The sequence below is a fragment of the Taeniopygia guttata genome, chromosome 28 (genome assembly GCF_048771995.1).
Source record: "Taeniopygia guttata chromosome 28, bTaeGut7.mat, whole genome shotgun sequence".
In the NCBI taxonomy this organism is placed as follows: domain Eukaryota; kingdom Metazoa; phylum Chordata; class Aves; order Passeriformes; family Estrildidae; genus Taeniopygia; species Taeniopygia guttata.
Window position 1 is genome coordinate 3,287,295 of NC_133053.1, and position 24,523 is coordinate 3,311,817.

Sequence of the window (24,523 nt, forward strand, 5' to 3'; positions counted from 1 at the left end):
GTGCCAGTTCTATCAGGGTGATTTGTATTGGGAAACAATTCCCAGGCTATTTTTAAATGTTCCTCTGCCCATGGCTTGTGCCCTACCAGGGCAGACAATTTACATTCTTTTTTCTTTGGTGCCTGGATTAGTGCAAAAAGAGTTTTTCATCCATCTCCTCCCAACCTACGTTTTCATTCTTCTGCTTTCAGGAATTATTCTTTTTATGCCTTGGACAACCAGAATCTTCGCCAGCTCTGGGACTGGAGCAAACACAACCTCACTATTGCACGGGGCAAACTCTTCTTCCATTACAATCCCAAGCTGTGCCTGTCAGAAATCCACAAGATGGAAGAGATCTCTGGGACTAAGGGGCGTCAGGAGAGGAATGACATAGCCCTGAAGACCAACGGGGATCAGGCCTCGTGTAAGGGTCTCAGAACACAGCCTTGCTTCCCTTTCCTCTCCTCATACTCCTCTTTCTCCCAGCCCATCCCATGATGTTTTACCTCTTGTCCCTGAGGTAAAGCAGCAGATGTGCCCCTTGCCTGTGCACTCACTGTCACTGTGCCATGAGTAAAAGTCCCCACGGGATCTCCCTCTGGCACCCTTGGTCCCACAAAACCCTGGGTGGTTTTTGGTGCTGGGAGAGTGTTTATTGTGTCTTTTTGAAGAGTTTAGCACAATGTAACCTCAGCCCAGGCTGGGACTTTTTTATTACTGCTGAGTACCTGATTAATAGTCATAATCTGCTTTTCCCATGTCATGAGGCGACACGGAATAAACACGGGAGAAACAGGATTTCCACCCATCCCTGCAGCCACGTGAGGCAATTGCCATGACAACAGGCAGAGGAAATTTTCCAACAATTCTTCCAATGCCTCTCTGAGGTTTTTCACCCAACAGCTTTCTTCAGGAGCAGCGATCAGACAGCTCCTGTGTCAGCAAACAGCACAGGGTGGGCTTTGAAGTTGTGCTGCTGAAGATGGGGTTCTACAGACACTTATTTTGGCAGCAATACTGTGATAAATGCAGTCCTCCTGCACCCCCAGTCCTGATGTTTGTTCCCTTTCTGTGCCACCAACAATTCCCTTTCCCTATTTGTGCCAGGGCTGTGTGGTGAGCCAGACTGTGGAAGTAATCAGGGGCAGGAAAAACCCAGCTTTGTTCTGAGCTGGTGGCATCTCCCTGCTCTGATTCACTGCTCAGCCCCACAGAGATTCACCTGCACACAGGAACAGGAGCCCATGCAGGTGGTCATGGGCCCCTTGCAGCTCAGGGTGTTCTGTGAAGGACCGATGGCATGGGGACAGAGGCAGTGACCCATCCATGCAGTATTCCAGCAGTTGTGTTGTGATCCTGGGAGATGTTCAGGCAGGTATTGCCACCAACAGAGCCCAGCATTGACTGAAATGGGATTTCAGATCCTGGCTCACAACCTGCAGGGCAGCTTGGGTCATCCTGTGGCTTCACTGTCCCTCTGCTTTTGGGGACAGCTCTGCCAGAAGAGCCCAAGGTCCTTTCCCACCTGAAACATTCCTGATCTCTGATCTTCACTGCCCCTAGCTGATGTAGCTGTTTGTGAACAGACCTAAAAAGTGAAGATGTTTCAGTTGACTCGGTTTCCTGGTCTGGTTTCCCACATATCAACACAGGCAGCCAGGCCAGCAGAGTGGGAGAGGGGAATGCAATGGCTGTGACCTGAGAACTGGCAGGAGCAGTGAAAAACACACACGGAGCCTCTGGGGCACCACAGCTCCAGCCTGGGCAGAGGGAAGGAGCACAAGGAATCAGCTGTCTGTAAAGTTCATCTCCTCCCATGGGACACTGCAAAACTCTTCCCACATTGGGGATGAACCTGAATTTGGGTAGATCCAGCTCTGCCTGTGGCTCCTGGGCTGGTGTTTGGTGTGAAGGCAGCTGGAGGAGACAGTTGCCTTTCTCTTTGCCAGCTTTACCCTCACCCTGCTGAGCTGGTGTCTGTGCCACCCCCACCTCAAACCACAGCTTGCCAGATTGTTTGGGTTTTGGTTGCTTTTACATTTCAAGCCCAGCTTTTACATTGGCAGCATCCTGTTTACTGAAAAAAAAAATAGAAAGGGGAAAAAAAAAGCGCCCGTTTGTTCTAGATGTGGTGCCAGTGAAATAAATGTTCTTCCTCCTGTGGCAGCTACTGCAGGAATAGCAAATTCAGTCAGAGCCACTTGGGCTGGGGGCGCAAAACATGTCATGCCATGTCCCTTGAGCTCCATCCTCCTGCAAACGTGCTCCTGTTTGCAGAGGGACCTCACTACTCCTGGGCAAGGCTGGAAATTCTTCTGCTTCATTTTTGTGGCCTCTTGCCTGCTGTGCAAACCATATTGCTGGTTTCAGCCATGCAGATCATCATAAATTGTGAAATATGTTGCCTTTAGCTTTCCCACTTTTTAGAATTTAGTTCAGCTCTTCTACAGAGTCATTCTCATGAAATGCTAGGAAAACTTAACCTTAGGAGAGCATCAATACCAGCCACTGATTTGAGGTAGGAATGGCTGCTAAATAAGATAAGGTTTACTGGGCAGCTCTTCTGAGTGCCAACATCCTCACCTTTATCTTAAACTTCTAAGATAATTAAAAACAAAACACTTGATTTTTCAGCATCAATAAAACTATTGTCACTTCTCACTTGTTACAGGTGAAAATGAACTGCTGAAGTTTTCTTCCATTAGGACTTCTCATGACAAGATCCTGCTGAAGTGGGAGCCCTACTGGCCCCCCGATTTCCGTGACCTCCTGGGCTTTATGCTGTTCTACAAGGAGGCGTAAGTGATCCCCTCAGGTCACACTTCAGTGGCCTTGCTGGGCTGCCACCAGCAGCAGCTGGCATTCAGAGGTGGATGTTCAACCTGCTGGATGTGTTTGCTGTAGGCAAAGCTGTGTAGTCTCTGATTTTGTGGCTCCTACACTAAAGTTTCCAGTTATCACTGGAATATAGAAGTTATAGAAGTTATCACATCTATAAAGAAGTTATAGTTATATACTTTTATAGAAGTTATCACTTCTATAAATGTGTTCATTAAGATCCCTGACTTGTGCACAGTCACAATTCCTCATTTAAGAACAATCCAAACTTTAGTTATTCCTGCTGTTCTAGACACACATACTCGACCCATGGAGTTCCTCATCTCCCTGCTATCTCTGTGGGATGCTGAGGGTTTTATCCCCTTTGTGGTGGGAAAGATTCTTTCAGAATCAAGGTAACCAAACTGATTTTCATAAAGCTGAAATAAATCTGGATTTAGTTGTTGGGGTCATGTGTGGCACTGATCTTGCTCTGTGGTGCTGTTGGAGCCCCAGGTGACAAATCTCCCAATGCCTCCCTTACAGAATAAATAAAATGAGATAGTTTTACTTTCTCTGAAGGGTAAAGGGTGATAACTTCCAGTGTGTCTTTAGAAATGTTTTTAAGAGCCTGATTGAGGATTCTGTTAATTGGAGCCTCCTCTCTCCTCAAGTCCCTACCAGAACGTGACGGAGTTCGATGGCCAGGACGCCTGTGGCTCCAACAGCTGGACAGTCGTGGATGTGGACCCCCCACCACGCTCAAACGAGCCCAAAGCCCAGGCCCAGCCAGGGTGGCTCCTGAGGGGCCTGAAGCCCTGGACACAGTATGCAGTGTTTGTGAAAACCCTGGTCACCTTCTCCGACGAGCGGCGGACCTACGGCGCCAAGAGCGAGATCATCTACGTGCAGACCAACGCCACGGGTCAGTGCAGCACCCTGCTGGGCTAAAACCAGGCCTGACTAAGTCTGCCTGGGGGTTGTGCTGGTCCCATGTGCAGGAAACTTCCCCCTGCCTTGCTTTGGTAGGAAGGAATTCCCAAACCAGGGGTGTGATTCCAGATGGTGCCGATGGGCACTCGTCTATCCAGTTTGTGTGGCCTCATGTAAGGATCATGGCTAGAAGAGACCTCCAGGATGATCAGCCCAGCCTGGAGGAGCCCACTAGGTGCCAGGGAATGCTTGATTCCCACAGAAATGGGAATTTGGCTGTGCTGGTGCCTGCTTTGCCAGGTCTGCAGAGCAGTGCAGTGACCTCTGTCTCTTCCCCACCCACGCAGTTCCATCAGTCCCGTTGGATCCCATATCTGTCTCCAACTCCTCGTCCCAAATCATCCTCAAGTGGAAGCCGCCCTCGGAGCCCAACGGGAACATCACACACTACCTGGTGTACTGGCAGCAGCAGGCAGAGGACAGTGAGCTCTATGAACTCGATTACTGCCTGAAAGGTGAGTGGGTGCTTCTCCCTCCAGGCCTTCCCCTCAGTCTCTCCCAGAACTGGGGTTTTTCCCTTGGGGGTTTTTGCCTTGGAGATGCTCTGGGGGTCCAATTCTGCTGGATTCAGGACTGTTTTTCTGGAAGCAGCTCTGTCCCTCCCTGTTCTGTTACACTGGGTACTGCTGCCAACTTATGTGCAAAAGGTCTAAAAATTTTTTTTACAAAGTAATCACATGTTTTTTCCACTGGGGAATCTCCCTTCTGCCCTTGCTCTTTTTAAACTGAATTATGAGTTTAATAGCAACAATGGAGATAGTAAAGTTAAGAATTTGTGTGCTGCTGAAGCTCAGGGCCAAGTTAATTTTTGAAAGCAGATGGTGCCTGGTTTGGAATTCTTTGAGAACACAGAATTTTACTGAAGACTTCCAAAATCTCACCTGCTGCTCTGTGTTACCTGAACTGGGATAAAGCAGCATCTGAGCTCTATTTCAAAAATAGCATTTTTGAATTAAAGGCCTCTCAGAAAAGAGGGAACTGCTCAGCCCTGGCTGTGAAATATGGGATGCCCAAATGTGCCATGAATTCTGTGTACACTGGTTTTGGATCTTTTTGTAGGGTAAACATCTTCTGCCAAGACAGGCATGAGTGACACTAAAACTGTTTTGTCCCCAGGATTAAAGCTGCCCTCAAGGACGTGGTCTCCTCCTTTTGAATCTGAAGACCCCCAGAAGTATAATCAGACTGAAACTGAGGATGTCAGTGGGGAATGTTGCTCCTGTCCTAAAACAGACTCCCAGATCCAGAAGGAGCTGGAGGAATCTGCTTTCCGCAAGACCTTTGAGAATTATCTCCACAACGAGGTTTTTGTGCCCAGGTGAGAACATCAAACAGGACTGTCCAGGGGTCAGGAGCAGGGAAATGTAATTGAGGATTAAATAAAAATACCAGGTTGGACACAGCCACACTGCCAGGCTTCCATGAGCCTATTAGTCCAGCTGGATATGGGTGTTGGAATGCGGAGAGCAGAGCACCTACCACAGATGTTCCTGCAGATTGAAGCTGCTGCTTTCATTTCCTGTCCCTGAATTCTCCTCAGCTCAAGAATAAAGTGAGAATCCATAACAAACAGCCTGCAGCTCATCTGGCATCAGATGATGCCAAAAATAGCGATTTTCTTTTCCTGTCCTGAAATTTTGTGGTCAAGTTTTTCATTGAGTTGAAAAGAAAGGAAAAGGGCAGTTTACCAGGCCACAGCCTCGTCCTTCAGCGTGGTATTTGTGGTCTCCCTTCATTAGTGTGGGAAGTACCTCCAATACCATGAGGAATGTGAGTGCCGTGGGTGGTGAGTGTCCTGTTTGGAGTGGCACACTTGGTGTCACATTAAGTGGTGTTGAATGTCTTCACACTTCATCTGCAGCCTGGGGAGGAAGTGCTGGGGAGCAGGGTAGAATCTGTGGTGATTTACCCTCTTCCCTGTCATGCCTTTTGTGCTCTAAATTTATTCTCTGCTTGCTGCTCTCAGCCAACAAACCTGCATTTGCAGCTGCCTGACAAAAGCTGGGTCACTGCACTGAGCTTTTTCCCTGTTAAGGCATCCCTGGTGTTCCCTGCCCTGGTTCCTGCAGTCCTCACCTGGAAGCTTGGGCAGAGCCCCTCCTTTTGCTGTTCCCTGCCTGCTGGTGCCCATCAGGATGAGCTCCAGTGTGCCAGAGGATGCCAGGACATGATATATTCCAAAGCAGAGGAGAACCAAGCCATATGCAAAAGACAAACTCCTCCTGATGCAGGCAGGCAGTCCTGACAGTCTGATTTCCTTTTTTTTTTTTTTTTTCCTTCCCTCCACCTCCAATTTTATTGTGCAGCCAGTCCAGGATGCTTCTCAGGCCAGTTTGTGGGGTATGTATTTTAGGAAGAAAGCAATCACCAGGATGTGCCACTGTGTCAGCCTTCTGAGGAAGAAATCCCCACATCCCATGGCCAGCTAATCCTCTAAAACAAGCCAGTGGTGAAGAGGCCTCCCTGCTGCCACATGCCCTGCTTGTCTTTCCAGGCAGGCTCCAGGCTGTCAGCACATAAATCAGAATTATTTTGCCTGTGAATACTGTGCTATCACCTGCTCACAGAGCCTGGCAGGGAGCAGGGAGTGTGGTTTACTTCAGGTGCTTTTTTCGTGGCTCCTGAGAGTTCAGTGACCTCTCCTGAGGTGCTGTGTGGCCTCTCCTGGAGAGAAGGAGCTTGCCAGTCCTGGGAGGAATCTCAGGGATGAGGCCAGCAGGGAACACGAGATGCCAGGGGAGCAGAATCACAGCAGTTTCTCCCTGATATCTTCTTGTTTTCCATGTGCCATTTCTCCCCTCCTGCCCTGTTCCCAGCAATCTGATCCCTGGGCAGGATCCAGCCTTAGTGCAGGGCTGATCTCACCCCTCTGGAAATCACAGTTCCTTCCCCCTGGGCACGTTGATTACCCACTCCAGGAGCCACTGTCACACCTCCTGGGGGTCAGTTTTCTCTGGCAGTGACAAAAAGCCAAACAAGAAGTTCAGGAATGTTCCTCTGCACAGGCAGAGCTGGCAGTGTCTCACACCAGGTCCCCTTTGGGGCTGAACAAAGTGGCCATCAGAAGCTGATGCTTTGTTTGTTCTTTCCTGTGTTATTTGCTCTCATTTTGGAGGAGTTCTGCAGGGACTGGAGCTCAGGGCTGGTCACACCCTGGCACAGGCTGCCCAGGGATGGATGTGTGGAGTCTCCAGAGTGCAACATGGTCCTGAGCCCCTGCTCCAGCTGCGCCTGCTTTGGGCCAGGGGCTGGGATCAGCAATCCCCAGAGGTGCCTTCCAGCCTCACCCCTCCATGATTCTGTGGGAAGCAGGGAAAGATGTCAGAAAAAGTCCTGAGAGGCAGAGGGGAGGTCAGTGACTGCTGTTCAGGTTATACTCCCTCCATCACCACTGCAGCAGGAGCAGGAACAGCCCCAGTTCTCTGTCTCTGTCCTCTGTCACACACATTTGTGCCATTCCAAATATTCTTGGGGAGCAAGACCTGAGGAATGACTCACTTTAAAAAAAGTAATTGTTTTCCCCTGTGTTTTCCAATTCAGTTAGTTGTACAGACAAATCTAAAATGCTTTTGCCAGGCCAGCTGACCTGGGGTAGTTTCAGAGTGTGGAAATCTTGGCTGAAGGCACCAAAGGCATTTTTGGAATCCCCCAGCACGGGCCATATTGTGTGTGCTGAGGTGTCACTTCCAGCCCCCTCACACCCCCTGGTCACCTGTGAGAACAGGAGGAACCTGGACCTGAGGGTCTCACAGGGAGCTCCTGGAGCTGCTGAGATGGCCTCAATGCAGATTGCACTGGAACAGCTCTGAGAAGAATCAGATGTTTGAAAATACAGAGAATTTGGCAAGAAAATCGCTGCAAATCCAGGATAATGAATATGGGAAGATTGGGGATTTACAGCTTCAAAAGCTTTTCTTAACTTACTGTGACTTGAGAAGGAAGGAATTCTTGCATTTTACTCTTTGTTGCATCGGTGGTCCAATTACTGTTTTACTTGTGAAAAACAGAATTCCCTTGAACACGAGGATCAGCTGAATTCACACACTGGATAAACAGAGGGTGTAGCTTTGTTTTTATGCAAACCAGGTCCTGTTTGACCACAAGGAATCCTTCCCAAGAAGGGAGGTGGCACGACCCAGAGCTGAGTCCCTGAACTCTGCCCCATCCTGAGGGGCCACGCCACCACACAGGCCGAGGGAGCAGCAGCTCCAAAAGGAGTTAATTAATAATTAAGAAAGAGATTTAAAACTGGAATGTGCTTGCTGAACCTGCTGTTTGCCATCCTTATTTGTCATCAGGTGGATGAATATTCTGCAGGAAGGAATTCTTGGCTGTGAGGGTGGGCAGGCCCTGGCACAGGTACCCAGAGCAGCTGTGGCTGCCCCTGGATCCCTGGCAGTGCCCAAGGCCAGGCTGGACAGGGCTTGGAGCAGCCTGGGACAGTGGGAGGTGTCCCTGCCATGGCAGGGGTGGCACTGGATGGGCTTTAAGATCTCTTCCTGCCCAAAGCATTCTGTGATGATGACAACTCCATGAATATTTGTGTTGTGTTGTGTGCAGCCCAGTGTTTAGTCTGAGGACAGCTCAAACTCTGCTTCCTGGCTGGTGCCTTTTGCTGTAGGAGGAGAATTGCACCAGGGAAGGCAGAGGGAAGCAGGGAAGGTGGCAGAGACCTGTCAGAGCAGATCCCTGTTGGGCTGGGGCTGGCTATGGTGGTCAGAGGTGGCAGTGGAAAGTTCAGTTCAGCAGCAAAGATTTGCTTCAACAGCTTGTTACATTTTTAGAGCCTGGAGACGCCTCAAGTGTGGGTTCAGATCAGGTCACTCTTTGTACCCTTTAATAGCTGCACACACATGCACACACACACAAAAAGATCATCACCCCCTTAAAATACATGGTCTGGATTTCAACTGGCATTAATTCCTTTTGTGTAACTGAATACAGTTACTGATTCACCACCTTGGTTAGTTCCTGACCTGGAATTCCCCATGGCAAATATGTGGCAGCACATAAAGTGTTGGACTGTTAGATTGAGCACTTTTGGTTTGGTACTGATCCCTCCTTCTTTTTTTCTTTTATGGTTTTTTTTTTTTGGCCAAGAAAATGAAATTTTGTAATGCTTCTTAACTCTGTTGAATTTATTCTGTTTATCTGCTGACTAAAGCTGACTGGTGGCACTCAGGTGGAGACAGGGAAGGTGACATAGTCACACTGCAGGTGCTGCTTTTACAAGTGAAAAAATCGCATTTTCAGACTGAAATGCAATAACTTGAGGAGCAACATCTGGTTACCAAAACCACACAATGAATATGTAATCAGAATAATGAGTTCTAAATGCATGCCTTGAAAAGGACTTAATAAATTTGATCTCTTGGGAAAAGGTTAAAATGCTTTGTGTATCCATTGAGGTTCAGCCTTAGGGGTGGGAGTGACAAATGTATTCCAGAGAGCTGGGAGAGTGGCCTTTTGCTTTATAAATGCAAGTTGGTGACACGTGGGACATGTGGCACATCTGAGGTCACCGTGGTGTGCCCTGCTGTGCTCGGAGCTGCAGCGGGTGGGAGCTGAACTCCAAAGCATTGCAACCCTGCTGAGGCATCCGTGAGGCAACCTGGTAAAGTTAGACTCAGCTGAGAGACCATGGGGAGCCTCAATTCTCAAGCAAATACCTGAAGCTTGGATTGGTTTATTTTTTTATTTTACCTCCCTGTGTGTAGTTGTGCAGGGAGAAGATTCTAGGCGATACAGAATTTTGTAAAGATGCATGTCTTGGTTAAAAAAAAAAAAATCCTGAATTTCTTTGTTGCATTGTAAATATCGGGACATGTCAAACTCTGCTTTCTGGCTGGTGCCTTTTGCTGTAGGAGGAGAATTGCACCAGGGAAGGCAGAGGGAAGCAGGGAAGGGGACAGAGACCTGTCAGAGCAAATCCCTGTTGGACTGGGGCTGGCTATGGCCTGGTGGTCAAAGGTGGCAGTGGAAAGTTCAGTTCAGCAGCAAAGATTTGAGTTTTGAGTTTTCAGTGGCACTGAAAGTTTGGGTTTTCAGTGGCTCTCTGAGCTTTCCCACTTTGACTCTTCCTGTTCAGCTGTGTTGGCACTGGCTGTAGCACTAACGTGACCGTGTTGTGTGACAGGCCATCCAGGAAACGAAGAGACCTCGGCTCCGTGGCCAACGCCACCGTGGTGTTACCCACCATCCCATCCTCTCCCAACAATTCAGCAGCAGCTGAGGGTGCAGAGGAGCAGAAACCTTTTGAGAAGGTGCTGTCCAAGGAGTCCCTGGTGATCTCGGGGCTGCGCCACTTCACCGGGTACCGCATCGAGCTGCACGCCTGCAACCACGATGCCCAGGAGTCCCGCTGCAGCGTGGCTGCTTATGTCAGTGCCAGGACCATGCCAGAAGGTGATTCTGTCTCTGGGCCTGCTGTGGCTGGGTGGCTGTGCCCAAAATGCTGCTGTTCTCACGGGAGGCAGCTGCAATGTGTAGGACCGGGGCTGTCTGTGTGTCCTGGTGGGAAGGGAGGATGGATGAAGTATTGGCAGGTGTGAATTTTGCCCAAAGACATGAAACTAAACCTGATCTTGAACTTGGTTCTAGCTAAGGCTGATGACATTGTTGGCCCAGTTTCCCATGAGCTGGTGGAAAAGAACACTGTGCATCTGAAGTGGCAGGAGCCAAAGGAGCCAAACGGCCTCATCGTGCTCTACGAGGTGAACTACGGGCGGCTTGGGGAGACCGAGGTGAGAGTCCTGCTGTCACTGCCCCTTTGGGGAGAGTCCTGCTGTCACAGCCCCTTTGGTGAGAGTCCTGCTGTCACTGCACCTTTGGGGAGAGGTTCTGTCACAGCCCCTTTGGTGAGAGTCCTGCTGTCACTGCACCTTTGGGGAGAGGTTCTGTCACAGCCCCTTTGGTGAGAGTCCTGCTGTCACTGCACCTTTGGGGAGAGGTTCTGTCACAGCCCCTTTGGTGAGAGTCCTGCTGTCACAGCCCCTTTGGTGAGAGGTTCTGTCAAAGCACCTTTGGAGAAGTGGCTGCCCCTGGAAGCCCAGGCTCTTTAGGATCTGACAGTCCTTGTGCATACAGTGCCCTAACTAGTTGGGTTTCCTGGTGCAGAAGTAAAGAGATACAAAACTTCACTGGTGAATTTGTCTCCTCTAGAAGCCTGGGGTGACATCAGAAAATAATCTGCCTCTGTGGTGCCCATTTGCTTAGCAGGTTTAGCTGATTTGTCAACTTTCTGCGTGGAGCTTTTGTAGAAATGTTCTTTCACAGAGGGACAGAAACCCCACATCGCTGTGTCTCAGACAAAAGGCCTTGAGTTGCACTGGGGAGGTTCAGATTAGATACCAGAAAAAAAAAATTCCCTGCAGGTGTGCTCAGGCAGTGGAATGAGTTGACCAAGGAGATGATGGAGTCACCATCTCTGGAAGTGTTCAAGAGGTGTCTAAATGTGGCACTTGGGGACACATTTTAGGGCTGATGATGGTGGTGCTGGGACTTGGTGACCTTGAAGTGTGTTCCAACCTGGATGTTTCTGTGATTCTGTGAAATTTAAGTTGCTTAGAGGAGTTAGGAAGGTGTTGAGCAGCCCACGAGCTCTTGGGGACAGAGCTGGTGTCAGTGCCACAGGGACAGAGCTGGTGTCAGTGCCATGGGGACAGGGATAGTGTCAGTGCCACAGGGACAGGGCTGGTGGCAGTGCCACAGGGACAGTGACACTCACCAGTGCAGGCAGTGTGAGTGCTGAGAACCAGAGCAGCACATGGCACTTGCTCTCTGTAACCTGACCTACTGCCCTGCAAAGCACAAATCCAGCACAAACCACTAACCTGGCACAGACTGAGAGCCCTTGGGTGTGTGTTTGCCAGCCAGGGAGGTGCTGCAGGAGCCCCAGGGAGACATCAGGGAGCTCTCAGGGGACTCTGGGTGCTGCAGGAGTTGTGGGGAGCTGTCAGGGAGCTCTGGATGTTACAGGAGCCCCAAGGAAACTCTCAGGGAGCTCTGGGTGCTGCAGGAGCCCCCAGGAGCTTCAGGGAGCCCTGGATGCTGCAGGAGTTGTGGGGTGCTGTCAGTTCCCAGAAGTTTCCAGGAGCTTCAGGAAGCCCTGGGTGCTGCAGGACCCCCAGGAAACTCTCAGGGAGTGCTGGGTGCTGCAGGAATCCTGGGGAGCTCTCAGAGAACTCTGGGGCTGCAGGAGCCCCCAGGAACTTCAGAGAGCCCTGGGTGCTGCAGGAATTGTGGGGAGCTCTCAGGGAGCTCTGGGTGTTACAGGAGCCCCCAGGAGTTGTCAGGAAGTTCTGGATGTTACAAGAAGCCCCAGGAAACTCTCAGGGAGCTCTGGATGATGTAGGAGCCCCCAGGAGCTGTCGGGGAGCCCCGGGTGCTGCAGGATGAGCCTGCCACAGCCCTGTCCCCACAGGAAGCCCATTTCTGCGTGTCCCGCAAGCACTTTGCCAGCGAGAGCGGCTGCAAGCTGCGGGGGCTCCAGCCCGGCAACTACAGCGTGCGGATCCGGGCCACCTCCCTGGCTGGGAACGGCTCCTGGACTGAGCCCACCTACTTCTACGTGGCTGATTATTGTGAGTTCATTTTATTTTCGACTTCTAATCCCTGGCAGAAACTCGGGTTATTTCTGGAGGATGGGGTGTAGCAAGGAGGGAGTCAATAAATATTTACCAAATACATCAGTTGTCAAGAACCTTAAATTACTTGGAAACACATGGCTTTTGTGTATTAGTCCTCATTCTGACCAGCCCCACATTTTGATCTGAAATAGCTTCTAGTTTTGTATTTGTATTTCGTATTTCTTCAATTTCTTGAAGGAGGAGATTTTATTGAGGAAAAAATTTGTATTTTGGGCTTGTATACTACTTCCAACTCTCTTTCTCTCCTAGTGAATGCTCAGCCAAATATTGCTGTTATCATTGTTCCGATTATTTTTGCCATAATAATCGCTGCAATTATTGGAGCTGCTTATGTGCTTGTGAAAAAGAGGTGAGTGCAGTTTCCTCTTGTTTTCACCAGAAACACCAAAACTTACATCCAAAAGTTTTGCTGCTTTGTTGGGAGTCAGTTTTTGTTTAGTTTCTCATTTCCATAGTGATTGCAGCATTAATTTAAGTGCAGGAAATAGTTTTTGCCGTATGGGGACAGTTTATTTGCTGCATGTTTTGGGGCTTAATCAAACTGCCCTCACCTTGAGGGTGTCAGAGGCTGCAGAGTGCTGAGGAATTTCTGTCTCTTCTAGACAAACCGAAGGACCAACGGGACCCCTGTATGCATCCTCCAACCCTGAGTACATCAGTGCCAGTGATGGTGAGAGCAACCAGGGCTTCTTCCTTGTGTAATCATGCAGTCAGTGCAGCAGGATGGGGTTGGAGTTGTCTTTGTGGGGTTTTCTGGTCCTTTTGTAGAATTCATGCCCCCTCAGCATGGCAGTGCTACCCAAGGCTGCTGCGGGAGCATCTTTCGGAAGATGCTCAGCTCAGAATGTTCCCCTGTGCCCAACAGTTTATGTCCCTGACGAATGGGAGGTGCCACGGGACAAGATCACCCTCCTGAGGGAGCTGGGCCAGGGCTCCTTCGGGATGGTGTACGAGGGCATCGCCAAGGACATCGTGAAGGGAGAGCCGGAGACGCGCGTGGCCGTGAAGACGGTGAACGAGTCCGCCAGCCTGCGCGAGCGCATCGAGTTCCTCAACGAGGCCTCTGTGATGAAAGGCTTCAGCTGCCATCATGTGGTAAGTGCTGGGTGCCTCAGCACGCAGCTCTCGGTGCCTGCAGAGGCAGCGGATCCATCAGAGCTGGGGTCTCTCCCCGCTGGATTCCACAGAACCCCTTCTGCCCAAGTCCCTTCACTGCTGCTCCTTCTGCACCTCTCAGCCTGACAGGGCCTTGTGGGGCTGTTCTCAGCTCTGTTTGGACACAGCCTCGAGGGAATTTCTCACTCATTTTCCAGGTTCGCCTCCTCGGAGTGGTCTCCAAGGGACAACCAACTCTGGTGGTCATGGAGCTGATGGCACATGGGGATCTGAAAAGTTACCTGCGCTCTTTGAGACCTGAAGCTGAGGTAAAGACGAGAGAGAGGGAGTCTGTTGTGGAACAGTGACTTGATTTGGGGTTTCTGCTTCTTTATTTAATGGTTTTAAGCTGAAAGAGGGTAGATTGGATTGGATTTTGGGAAGACATTCTTGGCTGTTGTTGGAATCTGAGGTATTGATGATTCCCAGATTGTAGAAAGTCTCTGTCTTTCTGCCCCGCTGCCAAAGCAGAAGCCATAATTCGTCTGTGCTGGTTTCAAGGTTGTTTATTCTGTTTATCTCTAACATGTTCTGCTGCCCTGCCGCAGCTCTGTCCTGCAGGGCAGCGTGTGGGGCTCTGCCCTCAGTGGGATGGTACAAACATTAAATACCACAAACTACCTGTGCTGGATTTACAATAACGTGCCAATATCTGTCACCTACGTTGGACAGTGTGTCCCCAGCCTAAACCAACAGAAAAATGCCAACACCACAGTGAAACATGGAGGGCATGAAGAAGGAGAAAAAGGACAAGGCACACCCAATTTCCTCCATCTTGTCCCCTTTGGACCCCTCATCTAGAATCCTAAAATTTTACTTTTGCACCCGTGCCACACTTAATTATTACTTATATCAAACACTCAGAGCTTGTAATTCATCCTGTAAGATCGAAAACTCTTTTCCATGGACAGAGATCACAGACAGTGTCTGTGGGGGCTCTGTCCAGGGGGGTTCCTGACCCCTGCCAGGGTCCCAGACCTGCCAGGGCAGCCAGAGGGAAGCCCTGGATTCCCACAGGCTGTGAGTGTGGGGAGGGCCTGGCACAGATTGCAGAGAAGCTGGAAGTGTCCAAGGCAGGTTGGAAGGCTGGAGCAGTGTTCCCTGCTCATGGCAGGGAACTGGATGATGTTTAAGGTCACATCTAACCCAAACCTTTCTGTGACTGTGATTTTTCCTGGCAGAATAACCCCGGCCGGCCGCCCCCGACGCTGAGGGAGATGATCCAGATGGCCGCGGAGATCGCTGATGGCATGGCCTACCTGAACGCCAAGAAGTTCGTGCACAGGGACCTGGCAGCTCGCAACTGCATGGTGGCAGAGGACTTCACTGTGAAAATTGGGGGTAGGTGCTGCTGGTCCCTTCCAACCCAGGCCATTCTGTGATCAGGAGATGGTTTTGTGCATCGTGTTTGTTGTGAAAGCAATTTGGTAAAACCAACGTGTCAAACATGGGTGATTCTCACTGTCTGCCTTTGGGAAACTGCAGCACTTCCCTCTGTTTTTTCCCTGAGTCAGAATTGTGTGGACTTCAGTAAGAACAACATGTCCTGTAAAGCCAGAGCAGATTTTCTCACCTTCTCTATTCCCAAACTTCTGTCCTAAAAGTTTATTACCTTTCCAGCTTAAACTACCTGGATTTGTCTCACTGGTCTTTGCTTTCGTGAGAATTAAGACAAAGAAGGAGCTGGGTACAACAAACCCAGTGCTGATAATCCCATCATTGGGTCAGGTGGCTTTTAAAAGCAATTTAACCCAAACCCTTTTAGTAATAAGTAAATACAATACTTAAAAATAACCTGGAACTGCACAGTTTGGTGGTTTTTCAGAACTCTCTGGAGTTAAAGCCAGGGCAGTGGGATTCCAGACAAAGGGAGCTCTGTTTTACTTACAGAGGTTGAATAAAATAATGTTTAGAATAGAAGCTGTCACCAAAAAATTTAACTCTGGAGTCTCTGTTGTGACTCTGTAGAAAAAATGCAGGAAAAGGGAAATGTTTTGAACATTAATCACGAGGTGACAGATGACTGCAGGCTGGGCTTTGGCAGTGAGGGGGAAGGCAACATCCATCTGGAGATGCTGCACAGGAAAAGCAGGATGGAGGAGAGGCATTTTAACACATCCCAATTGCTTCTCTCAGACTTTGGGATGACCAGGGACATCTACGAGACGGATTATTACCGCAAGGGAGGCAAAGGGCTGCTGCCCGTGCGCTGGATGGCCCCGGAGTCGCTGAAGGATGGGGTGTTCACCACTTACTCCGACGTGTGGTAAGTTGTCCTCTGCAATCCCAGATGGATTCCAGCTCAGGAGCTCCTTGTTTCAGCACACATAGTTTAAACTGACTTGCTCAGAGCACAGACAAAACAAAGCCGTTGTTTTGAAACACTTCCATAAAAATGTAGTAGTGTTCTTTAGAAGTGTGCATTTTCCAAAATAACTCTGTCACTGGGAGGGCTCCAGGATGTTTTGTTCTCACCAGGAGCTTTCTCTCTCTCCCTTAGGTCATTTGGTGTTGTCCTTTGGGAAATAAGCAGCTTGGCAGAGCAGCCGTACCAGGGACTCTCCAACGAGCAGGTGCTAAAGTTTGTCATGGATGGAGGATTCCTGGATCAGCCGGACAACTGCCCGGAGAGGCTGTAAGTGGGCAAGCAGGGACAACCCACAGAGATGGCCTCTGGGGCACCTCTTAACCCTCCTTGACTGGGGAGGAGAAAAACAGTCTTCAGTGGGGCACCTCTCACAGAAATTCCATCACAGCCTCCTTAGTGATCCAGGGAAGGGGCTGCCCAGGGAAGTTTGGAGTCCCCATCCCTGGAGGTGTTCAAGGAAGGCCTGGACGTGGCACTCAGTGCTCTGGGCTGGGGACAAGGTGGGGGTGGATGAAAGGTTGGGCTTGATGATCTTGGGAGGTCTTTTCCAACCTCAGTGATCCTGGGATTCTGTGTGAGGAGTCACGCTGGAGCAATTTTGAGGGAAAGCAGCTCTGGCTGGAAAAGGGAGTACAGATGGTAACTCTCTGGTTCTGGTAGCCTCTTCCTCCAGCTGCTTCTGGCCAAAACAGCACTTCCAGAGTCATAAAATAAACATGTTTTGTGAGTATCCCTATGAAAAAAAGCCTGCTGTGCTGGACATTTGTCTGATGGCCAGTTACAAACTTCAGTTTGAAACTTTATTTGTATTTGTGAGTTCTTTCTCCATGGTGTCTGATAACATGTGACCTCTTGCTGCAGCCTTTCTTTTGGGTGGGATGTTTACAGGACCTCTGTCCTCTGCCCAACCTCCGATTTTCTTTGAAGTTTTGGGAGCTTTGTTATCTTTCAGGCTGAGTTAAAATTAAAAGGGAATTAATTAAAAAAGGACGAGCTGGCTGTAAGTGCATGTGCACACACACACACACAGAGTCTGTGAACCACAGCCCTGTTTCCTTCAGCAGCCAAGTTAAGAACAATTGAAGGAATCGGAAGGAATTCTTAATCTAGACAGAAATAGAGAAAAAGGAGTGTCAGGATCTACAGGCAGATGTGGAGGCTGGGAAGAGAACAAGCAACCCGGGGTGTCAGAGGCGTAGTGTGGGTGGTGGGGGGTCTGCCATGGGTGCCAGCCTTGCTCTGCACGTGGGATTGTTTCTGCTGCCCCTGACTGTGCTCTGTGCTGCTGCAGGCACAGCCTGATGCAGATGTGCTGGCAGTACAACCCGAAGATGCGCCCCACCTTCATTGAGATCATCGAGATGCTGAAGGAGGACTTGCACCCCAGCTTCCACGAGGTCTCCTTCTTCTACAGCGAGGAGAACAAACCTCTGGAGACGGAGGAGTACGAGATGGACTTCGAGAACATGGAGAGCATTCCCCTCGACCCCTCCTCGTACTCCCAGAGGGACAAAGCGCTGGGGAGGGACAATGGACCCTCCATGGCCCTCAAGGGCAACTATGAGGAGCACATCCCTTACACTCACATGAACGGTGGCAAGAAAAACGGGCGGATTCTCTCCATGCCCAGGTCAAGTCCTTCCTAACACTTCCTGTTTGGCACAAGGGTTGTGTCTGCTTTTTTCCCCCCTCCACAAATCTCAGGACTCTTGTTATTGCTGCCACAGTGTATGACACACATCTACAAACTTTTCAGATTTTTAATCATCTTACGATTAATTTTTCTTTTTTTTTTTTTTTTTGCCAAGTTGACTGGTTGTCAGTGGACTTATCTGTGAACATAAATGGAAGAGGTTTCCATGGCTGCTGTCCCTTCTGTAACCATGGTTTCACAACAGGAAGCGACCGTGTGAGTTCAACTGAAGGAGAAGCATCCGCGTTTGCCAGCAGAAGACGTGAAGTTCTCTGGTGCCTGAGCTCAGCCCAGCAGCGCGGAACAAGAGATTTCCAGTAGAATTCCAGGCTTTCAGGCAGCCTCTCCACTACAGCTGAAGGATTCAGCACATCAGTCAGATCCTCAGATTGACCAATAGCTGCTGCTTTCATACTTTGTTTTCAAGGGGTGAAACCGCCGGGGTGCGTGCGTGGGCGTGTGTGTGCGTGTGTGCAGTATCAACGTGTGGGGTGTACCCTAAAGCAGAGACGCTTCTGGTTTTGTACACAACTTACAGCGCTTTCAGGCACATGGTGGGACTCTCGGGGTGTCCTGCGCAGGGCCAGGAGTTGGATTTGATGATCCTGGTGGGTCCTTTCCAGCTCAGCATCGTCTATGATTCTCTGTTCTTACAGGAGCTTTCCTCTTCTTGGAAGTGTGTACTTATCTTTTTTCCCCATTTCCCTGGAGGGACTGAATCCTAAACAGATTATTTTTATACTGAGGACTCTTGAGAGCAGGTTTTCTCTCATTAACAAATGAGGAAAATGTGCTAGGAGCTAAATGAGCAGAACTCTGAGATTTGTGGGTACTTTCAAGACCAAACGAAGTAGGAGTCCCCTGACCTGAGACACAGAGTTTTCTGTCCTTACAGCATTGAGTATATATATTGTTTGTTGTAACATATTTAAAGATGTCTTTAGTTTAAATTTTAACTTCATATAAATTATTGACTGTTTATGATCCTTTTGGGGCGGGGAGAGTTTTGGGGGATTGTTTGGTCTTAAAGTGGTCCAAAGATTTCAGAATGAACTAATTTTAGCCTTGCAGGAGCGATGAAGCACATGTTCAGTTCATACTTGACAAGGCTTTGTAATAGTTTCATGATTTATACAACACAGTCAGCTGGCTCCAGTCGAAGCCCCATCTCGGGTGTTGGGAGCTGAAGGACACAGAACATCCTGGCCTCAAGTCCTGCTCCTCCTCTGCCCTCGTGTCCCTCGCTTTGCCTTCGTGCCGCAGATGCAGCCGGCGAGAGAGGATGAGACAAGCTGGAGCTGAGGAAGGGGCGCTGAAGGGGGAAAGCACAAAGCTCTGGGCTCTGCACACTGGAGGTGACTGTGGTTTGCTGCCTCTCTGCTGCTGCCAGGCCTCCAGCCTGGTGTTCCCCGAGATTCCCACTGCAGAACTGCTGGGACACAGCTTGTTGGGATGTCGGTGCTCTCCGTCAGGACTGTGCTGCTGTTTGCAGAGACGGAGCTGATGGGCACCTGCTGCTGGAGAATAATGGTGAAACTCGCCCAGGGCTGGTAGCACGGAGCTGGCAGGAGCAGGGAAGGAAGATGATGGATGTCACAGGCCCGTGGCATGCAGGAGGTGCTTGAACAGCAGGGAGAGATGCTCAGTCCTTCCCTTCTCCTCCTGGAGAAGTCCAAGATGTGTTTTGTGCTCTCTGCCAGGAGAAAGCGAAATGCCCTGGCTCAGGAGGGCAGGAATGCTGGGCTGGGCAGTGCCCCCAGCCCGGGCAGTGCCCCCAGCCCGGGCAGTGCTGCTGCTGTGAGCGAGGCAGAGGGGCTGCAGCCCATGGGGAAGAGCTCTCCGAGCCCACACCCAGGGATGCAGCTGGTGCTGGGAACCTCTGCCCCCAGCTGCTTCTGGCCAAAACAGCACTTCCAGAGCCATCAAAGGGGACAACAGACTCTGGGCAGCACCGGGAGCTGTTGGGCCCTTTGCTGCTGGAGGCTGATGGGTTTGGCCCAGGTGGAGGGTACAGGTTGCTCCACAAATTTGGGTGGAAAACACAGTCCAGACATGGGTGAGAACCTTTGGATTTCAAAAGGCCTCGTTTACATTTCTTCTGCTTTACAAAGTCGTAACTGTTTAGCAGCTCTATACTACACTGCAGGAAAAAAGACATATTCTCACACTTTTCTAAGGAAGAGAAGTTTTTCTTATTAGAATTTTTTATTTATTTTAATATATAAAACACTGTAAAAAAAAAAGCAACAATTAGTTTTCTTACACACACGGAATGTGTAAATTTGTATCCGCAAAATCTGGCAGGTGGATGTGGTGGGATTATTTTTGCCCTGTTCTGGTGCAGTCTACCTCAGTGTTTCTTAAGGATATTTTTTAATACTACACACCTCTAAACCTGTTGAAATATTCTGGTCTGGACCTATTGTGGATCAGGGAAAATCAGTATCAGCTGATTCCAATACCAGGGACCATTCATGAAGGGAATGGGAAGGAGAATGGCCCGTCACTGTTGATCCCTAATCTGAACAGTAGTGGCCAATGAACCCATTTACAAATTTGGATCTGATCTCATCCCTTAGTTCTGTTGTGATTTAAAAAAAAAAAAAATCCATTTAAATGTTTGGACTTTAGTGAACTCATAACCTAAAAGGAGCAGGCTGCTTCCTCCTGGATCAGCATGTGCCAGCATGGAGCAGGGACTGGAACCAGCCCTTGCTTTTGGGGTTGCATTGGGGTGGCTTGGTCACTGCTCCTCTCACTGCGCACAGGTGACCTCCTGAAACAAACCTTTCCCAGCACACCCTTGCTTTGGTGACATTTCCAATGGCAGTGATGATCATAACTGTGGGAATAGAAGAACTTTTACCTGAAGGAACATTGGAACCTCGTATTGGGTCTGGCTTTTCCCCGTGGTTGATACTGGTTGGCCCTGTGAGTACACATGGTTTGAACACTCGGATGGCTGAGCCAGGGAGTGTGTGCTGCTCCACGGACAGGCAGTGCCCTCCCATGGCTCAGTGTCACCTTCACCCTGCACCAAACGGAGCAGTTGTTTGTACCCAGCACTGTGTGAAGGTTGCTCATCCTTCCTACCTTGTGCCCAGGGGGAGGGAAGGCGTGTGGTACCAGTGGGGTATTGTGTTTCTCCTCTGTAAAACAAATAACACTAGTGGTTGCTGCTCGTGACTGCTACAGATCACATTCAGCTGTAGAATTAGGAAGAATAAATGAACATCACCTGCAAAGCCCAGCTCTCACTGCTAGAAAATCCTTGGCTCACAGCTGACACTTTGGTCTCTGCTGCTGGAAGATCCTCGCCCAGGGATGCCCAAATGCCTCACTCGGATCTCGCCGATTCCTGCTCAGAAAAGTCCTGCAAGTGGAGACTCAAGTGCTATTGAAACCTCTGGGCTGCTGCCAGGGACCCCAGCCCGGGCAGGGGTGCTGTGCTGAGCCTTCCTTGGGGGAGCTGCTGCTCTTTGCTCCAGCCACATCCTTATGGGGCAGAATTCCCCAGCTGCAGTGGAAGCACCAAACATTGGTGCAGGAGAGCAGGTGGGATGGCTGGAGGAGGGCAGCCAGCAGTGGGAAGCTCTTTCTTTCCTTGCAATAGTATTTATTGGAGGGTTGGGTCCTGCCCTTTGTGGGCAGAGAATGCCCCCCTCACAGCACGGGGCAGCAGGACAGACCCCTCAGCCTGTCCAGGAGCAGCTGGAGCCTCCTGGGCACAGTCTGGCACCACCAAGTAGCCAGAAATTCACTCTGGTGAATCAGGAGGAGCAAGAAGCTGAGCTCTGCTGAATTTTCATTGAGAAAACGTCTCAAGTGCAAGGCTGGAGAGGTTTCTCAGAAAGGTTTCCACATTAAACTCGATTGCCACTTCCTGAACGGCTCTTGCCAATCTGGAACTTCTCTGGCGGGCCAGGGCAGCACTGCAAAGCTTGGCTGCTGGGTTAGGAACGTGTCTGTCTTGGCTGCTTGTAAATACTCTATTGTGTTGTAAAATAGAAGAGCTCAGACATACACTCTGTGCCAGCACTGGGTTGGGAAAGGTGATGGGAACTAGACCACGCTGCAGCGATGATGGCAAAGCAGCTGTGTGGGTATGAGAGGCTGCTTTTAGGTTGCTAAAGGGTACTCTTAATTTATGGGTAGTTTATCTCTTTCCTCCTAAATTTGTATTATAGCGATGGGACACTTTGCTTAATTTTAGTCTGTTGGCTGTAGTGTTGGTATCTCTTTGGAAAAAAAAATCTCAAAAGTTGCTTCTTGTGTTACTGAACTGACTGTGCTGAAGGCAAATATGAAATGACAGGAGCAAGAAGGGTGCTGAGCCTCTGCTTTAGAGGAGGGAGGGAGGGAGGGAGGCAGTCGAGTTCCCTCTCAAAGCCACTGAGACACGAAGACGGACCCTGAGGTATCCCAGGCCCTTCCTGCTACCAAGACTGGAACCTTGTTTAACAAGCCAGAACGTGAAATATCTTTGTGCCATAAAACCTTCCTGTCAAGGCTGTGCCAGGTGCTCCCGTGACCCGTGTGGGATGGGCTCAGAGCCTGGAGGGAGCTCAGACCTGCAGATGAGCCCTGTGATCCTCCCGGAGCCGGGGGCTCGCAGGAACCCTGGCCCTGCCCAGAGAGCCGCCGTCCCTCGGAGTGTCCTGTGGTCCAGGGAAAGAAAGGAACTGCTGAACGGGTTGGAATCAAGAAATAGTTACTGCGTTAAATTCAGTGTAAGGTTAGTTTGGTATTTGTATGAACTTAATGAATTTGGCCTTTTTATTACCTTCTGCTTGGCTCTGTGTTCCTTCTGCTTGGATTCTGTCCGTGAGTGTTGATGTAAAGCCTTGACGTGTTCAGCCTCGTTAGGAGCATCACAAGAGTGAAGCCAGTCATCCAGCTGACTTTTGGAGGAACCTGACTGTTGAAAAGCAACTCTAAGGTTAACAGTTTTTAGCAAATCTGCTGTCATTAAATGTGTATTTCTTTTTAAAATTAATTTGCTTGTCCTTCTCAGAAGGAAGCACTTATTCTTGCAGTTTGGGCAAATTCACTGCAGCACAATGCAAGCTGTAAGGGGACAGGTAGAGAAATGACTTTTTAAATATTGTATAATAAAGTTAGTATTAATTCCTATGCTGTTGTTGTTTTTTTGCCAACAGTTTTGCAATCAGCCAGAAATTCTGTTCCTGGTAGTGGTTTTGTTCCCAGTGTTCCAGCTGGTGGTGTTAAATAGTTTCCTTTCTCAGCCCAGAAAGATCCCTTGGGAACAGGGTCTGGTGGCTGGGAGGACCTGGAATAGTCCTGGCAGCTAAAGAGGAGCCATCAGTGGAGGTTAAACGTGGGCTCTTGTTTAGCTGAGCCCCAGCCCCTGGTCAGTCCCAGCAGCACCGGTAAATCTTGAGCTGAGGGCTCTTTACCTGAGAGCTCTGAGCTGGACTCAACACCAAAGCTCTGCAAATCCAGACTCTCCCAGCAGCATTCCAACGCTTCCACCATCCCCACTTCCAAGTCTTTCCCCATAACCGAGTCCCATAAAAACTGAAGGAGAATTTTAGAAAGGCCACTTCTAAGTCTGCAGAGGTAGAGTGTTGTTTGAGCAGGAAAAGCATTACCTTTTGCTTTAGTTAGGGGAATGATTTTATTCTTGGAGTATCAAAACTGGTTTGTATTTGAGGACCCTCATGGGTGGGGGAGCTGGACATCAGCTTCATCCAACACAGCCCAAAGCAAACGCTCTCTGCTTCACTTAAATAAACCACAGATAGTTTCAGTTACATGTTAGGTGATGTTCCGTGAAGTCTTGGGGTTTTATTTTTTTATCCTAGTTCATTCTTGCTGCTCCCACCTTTCCCTCTGTGTATCTAAGGTTCCAGAATATAAATAGTACTGCAGATACCTCTTGTTTGAAATAAAGGATCAAATGTGCCATGTTTTTTTTTTTTTAAAGGAAGAAAAAAAGAGAAAAATCTTCCCCCTTGATTTATTTTTTCAGTGTTTTCATATCGAAGAGCCAAGCAGTGACATGTACAGAAAATCTTTGACTAGTAAAAAAAAACCTTGCTGTGTGTCGGATTATTGAACAATTAACTGTTTATATTAAAATTCTGAATAAATTATCCAAGAATAACTGTTCATTTTGTGTCTGCTGTCTGTGCAGCACTGAGGCTGCTTTGCCATTGAGAAAGCACTAAATCTGTACCTTGGAATAAGTTGCAAAATAAATGGTGTTAAGGAAAAAACCAAAACCCACAACTCAACCAACTGTAGGCTTACAGTGTGAAGCCAGTGGAACTCCTCTACCTGATGGCTCTGGTGATTCATGTCCTCACCTCGGGGCTCTGGGGTGATGCCTCTGATGCCATCGGGTGAACTTTGGTTGTCAGGATTTCTTCTGGAGCATCGAGAGCTGTGGCTGTGGTGTAATTTGTTATTTCCTGGGCATGGACCAGGTGTTCCTGCCGGTTTTAAAGCATCAAAGGCAGAGGATCAGCCCCACCCCTGTCCTGTGGTGGAGCTGCTGTAACCGGGTGTGCACGAGGAGCGTCCTGCACAGGCCCCTCTGGGGGTGTTTCTAACTTAAACCTGGTTTTGTTTCTAACTTAAACCTGGTTTTGTTTCACCAGAGCCGAGATTTCCCTCCTGATGGGCTGCACCAGTGAGGTGAGGGCTGTCCCCTCCTGTCAGGGAGTTGTGCAGAGCCCGAAGTTCCCTCCTGAGCCTCCTTTTCTTCAGGCTGAGCCCCTTTCCCTGCTCCCTCGCAGGACTGAATCTCCAGACCCTTCCCCAGCTCCGTTCCTTTCTCTGGACACCCTCCAGCCCCTCCGTGTATTCCTGCAGTGAGAGGCCCAGAACTGGACCCAGCACTTC

General features: G+C 49.4%; 1 protein-coding gene across 1 annotated transcript in view; it reads left to right on the forward strand.

The window, feature by feature from the left end:
• The window catches only part of INSR (insulin receptor), a 58,436-nt gene extending 34,648 nt beyond the window's left edge, over positions 1-23,788 (forward strand). The window contains exons 6-21 of the mRNA XM_030257169.4: positions 192-406; positions 2,654-2,780; positions 3,474-3,724; positions 4,080-4,247; positions 4,909-5,110; positions 9,929-10,197; positions 10,393-10,535; positions 12,215-12,374; positions 12,690-12,789; positions 13,043-13,110; positions 13,306-13,535; positions 13,754-13,864; positions 14,777-14,936; positions 15,732-15,861; positions 16,096-16,230; positions 17,255-23,788. Of these exons, the coding sequence (XP_030113029.1) occupies positions 192-406; positions 2,654-2,780; positions 3,474-3,724; positions 4,080-4,247; positions 4,909-5,110; positions 9,929-10,197; positions 10,393-10,535; positions 12,215-12,374; positions 12,690-12,789; positions 13,043-13,110; positions 13,306-13,535; positions 13,754-13,864; positions 14,777-14,936; positions 15,732-15,861; positions 16,096-16,230; positions 17,255-17,609 (2,824 nt within the window). The 3' untranslated portion in view covers positions 17,610-23,788. The remainder of the gene's footprint in view (positions 1-191; positions 407-2,653; positions 2,781-3,473; positions 3,725-4,079; positions 4,248-4,908; positions 5,111-9,928; positions 10,198-10,392; positions 10,536-12,214; positions 12,375-12,689; positions 12,790-13,042; positions 13,111-13,305; positions 13,536-13,753; positions 13,865-14,776; positions 14,937-15,731; positions 15,862-16,095; positions 16,231-17,254) is intronic.
• The last annotated feature ends 735 nt before the right edge of the window (positions 23,789-24,523 follow it).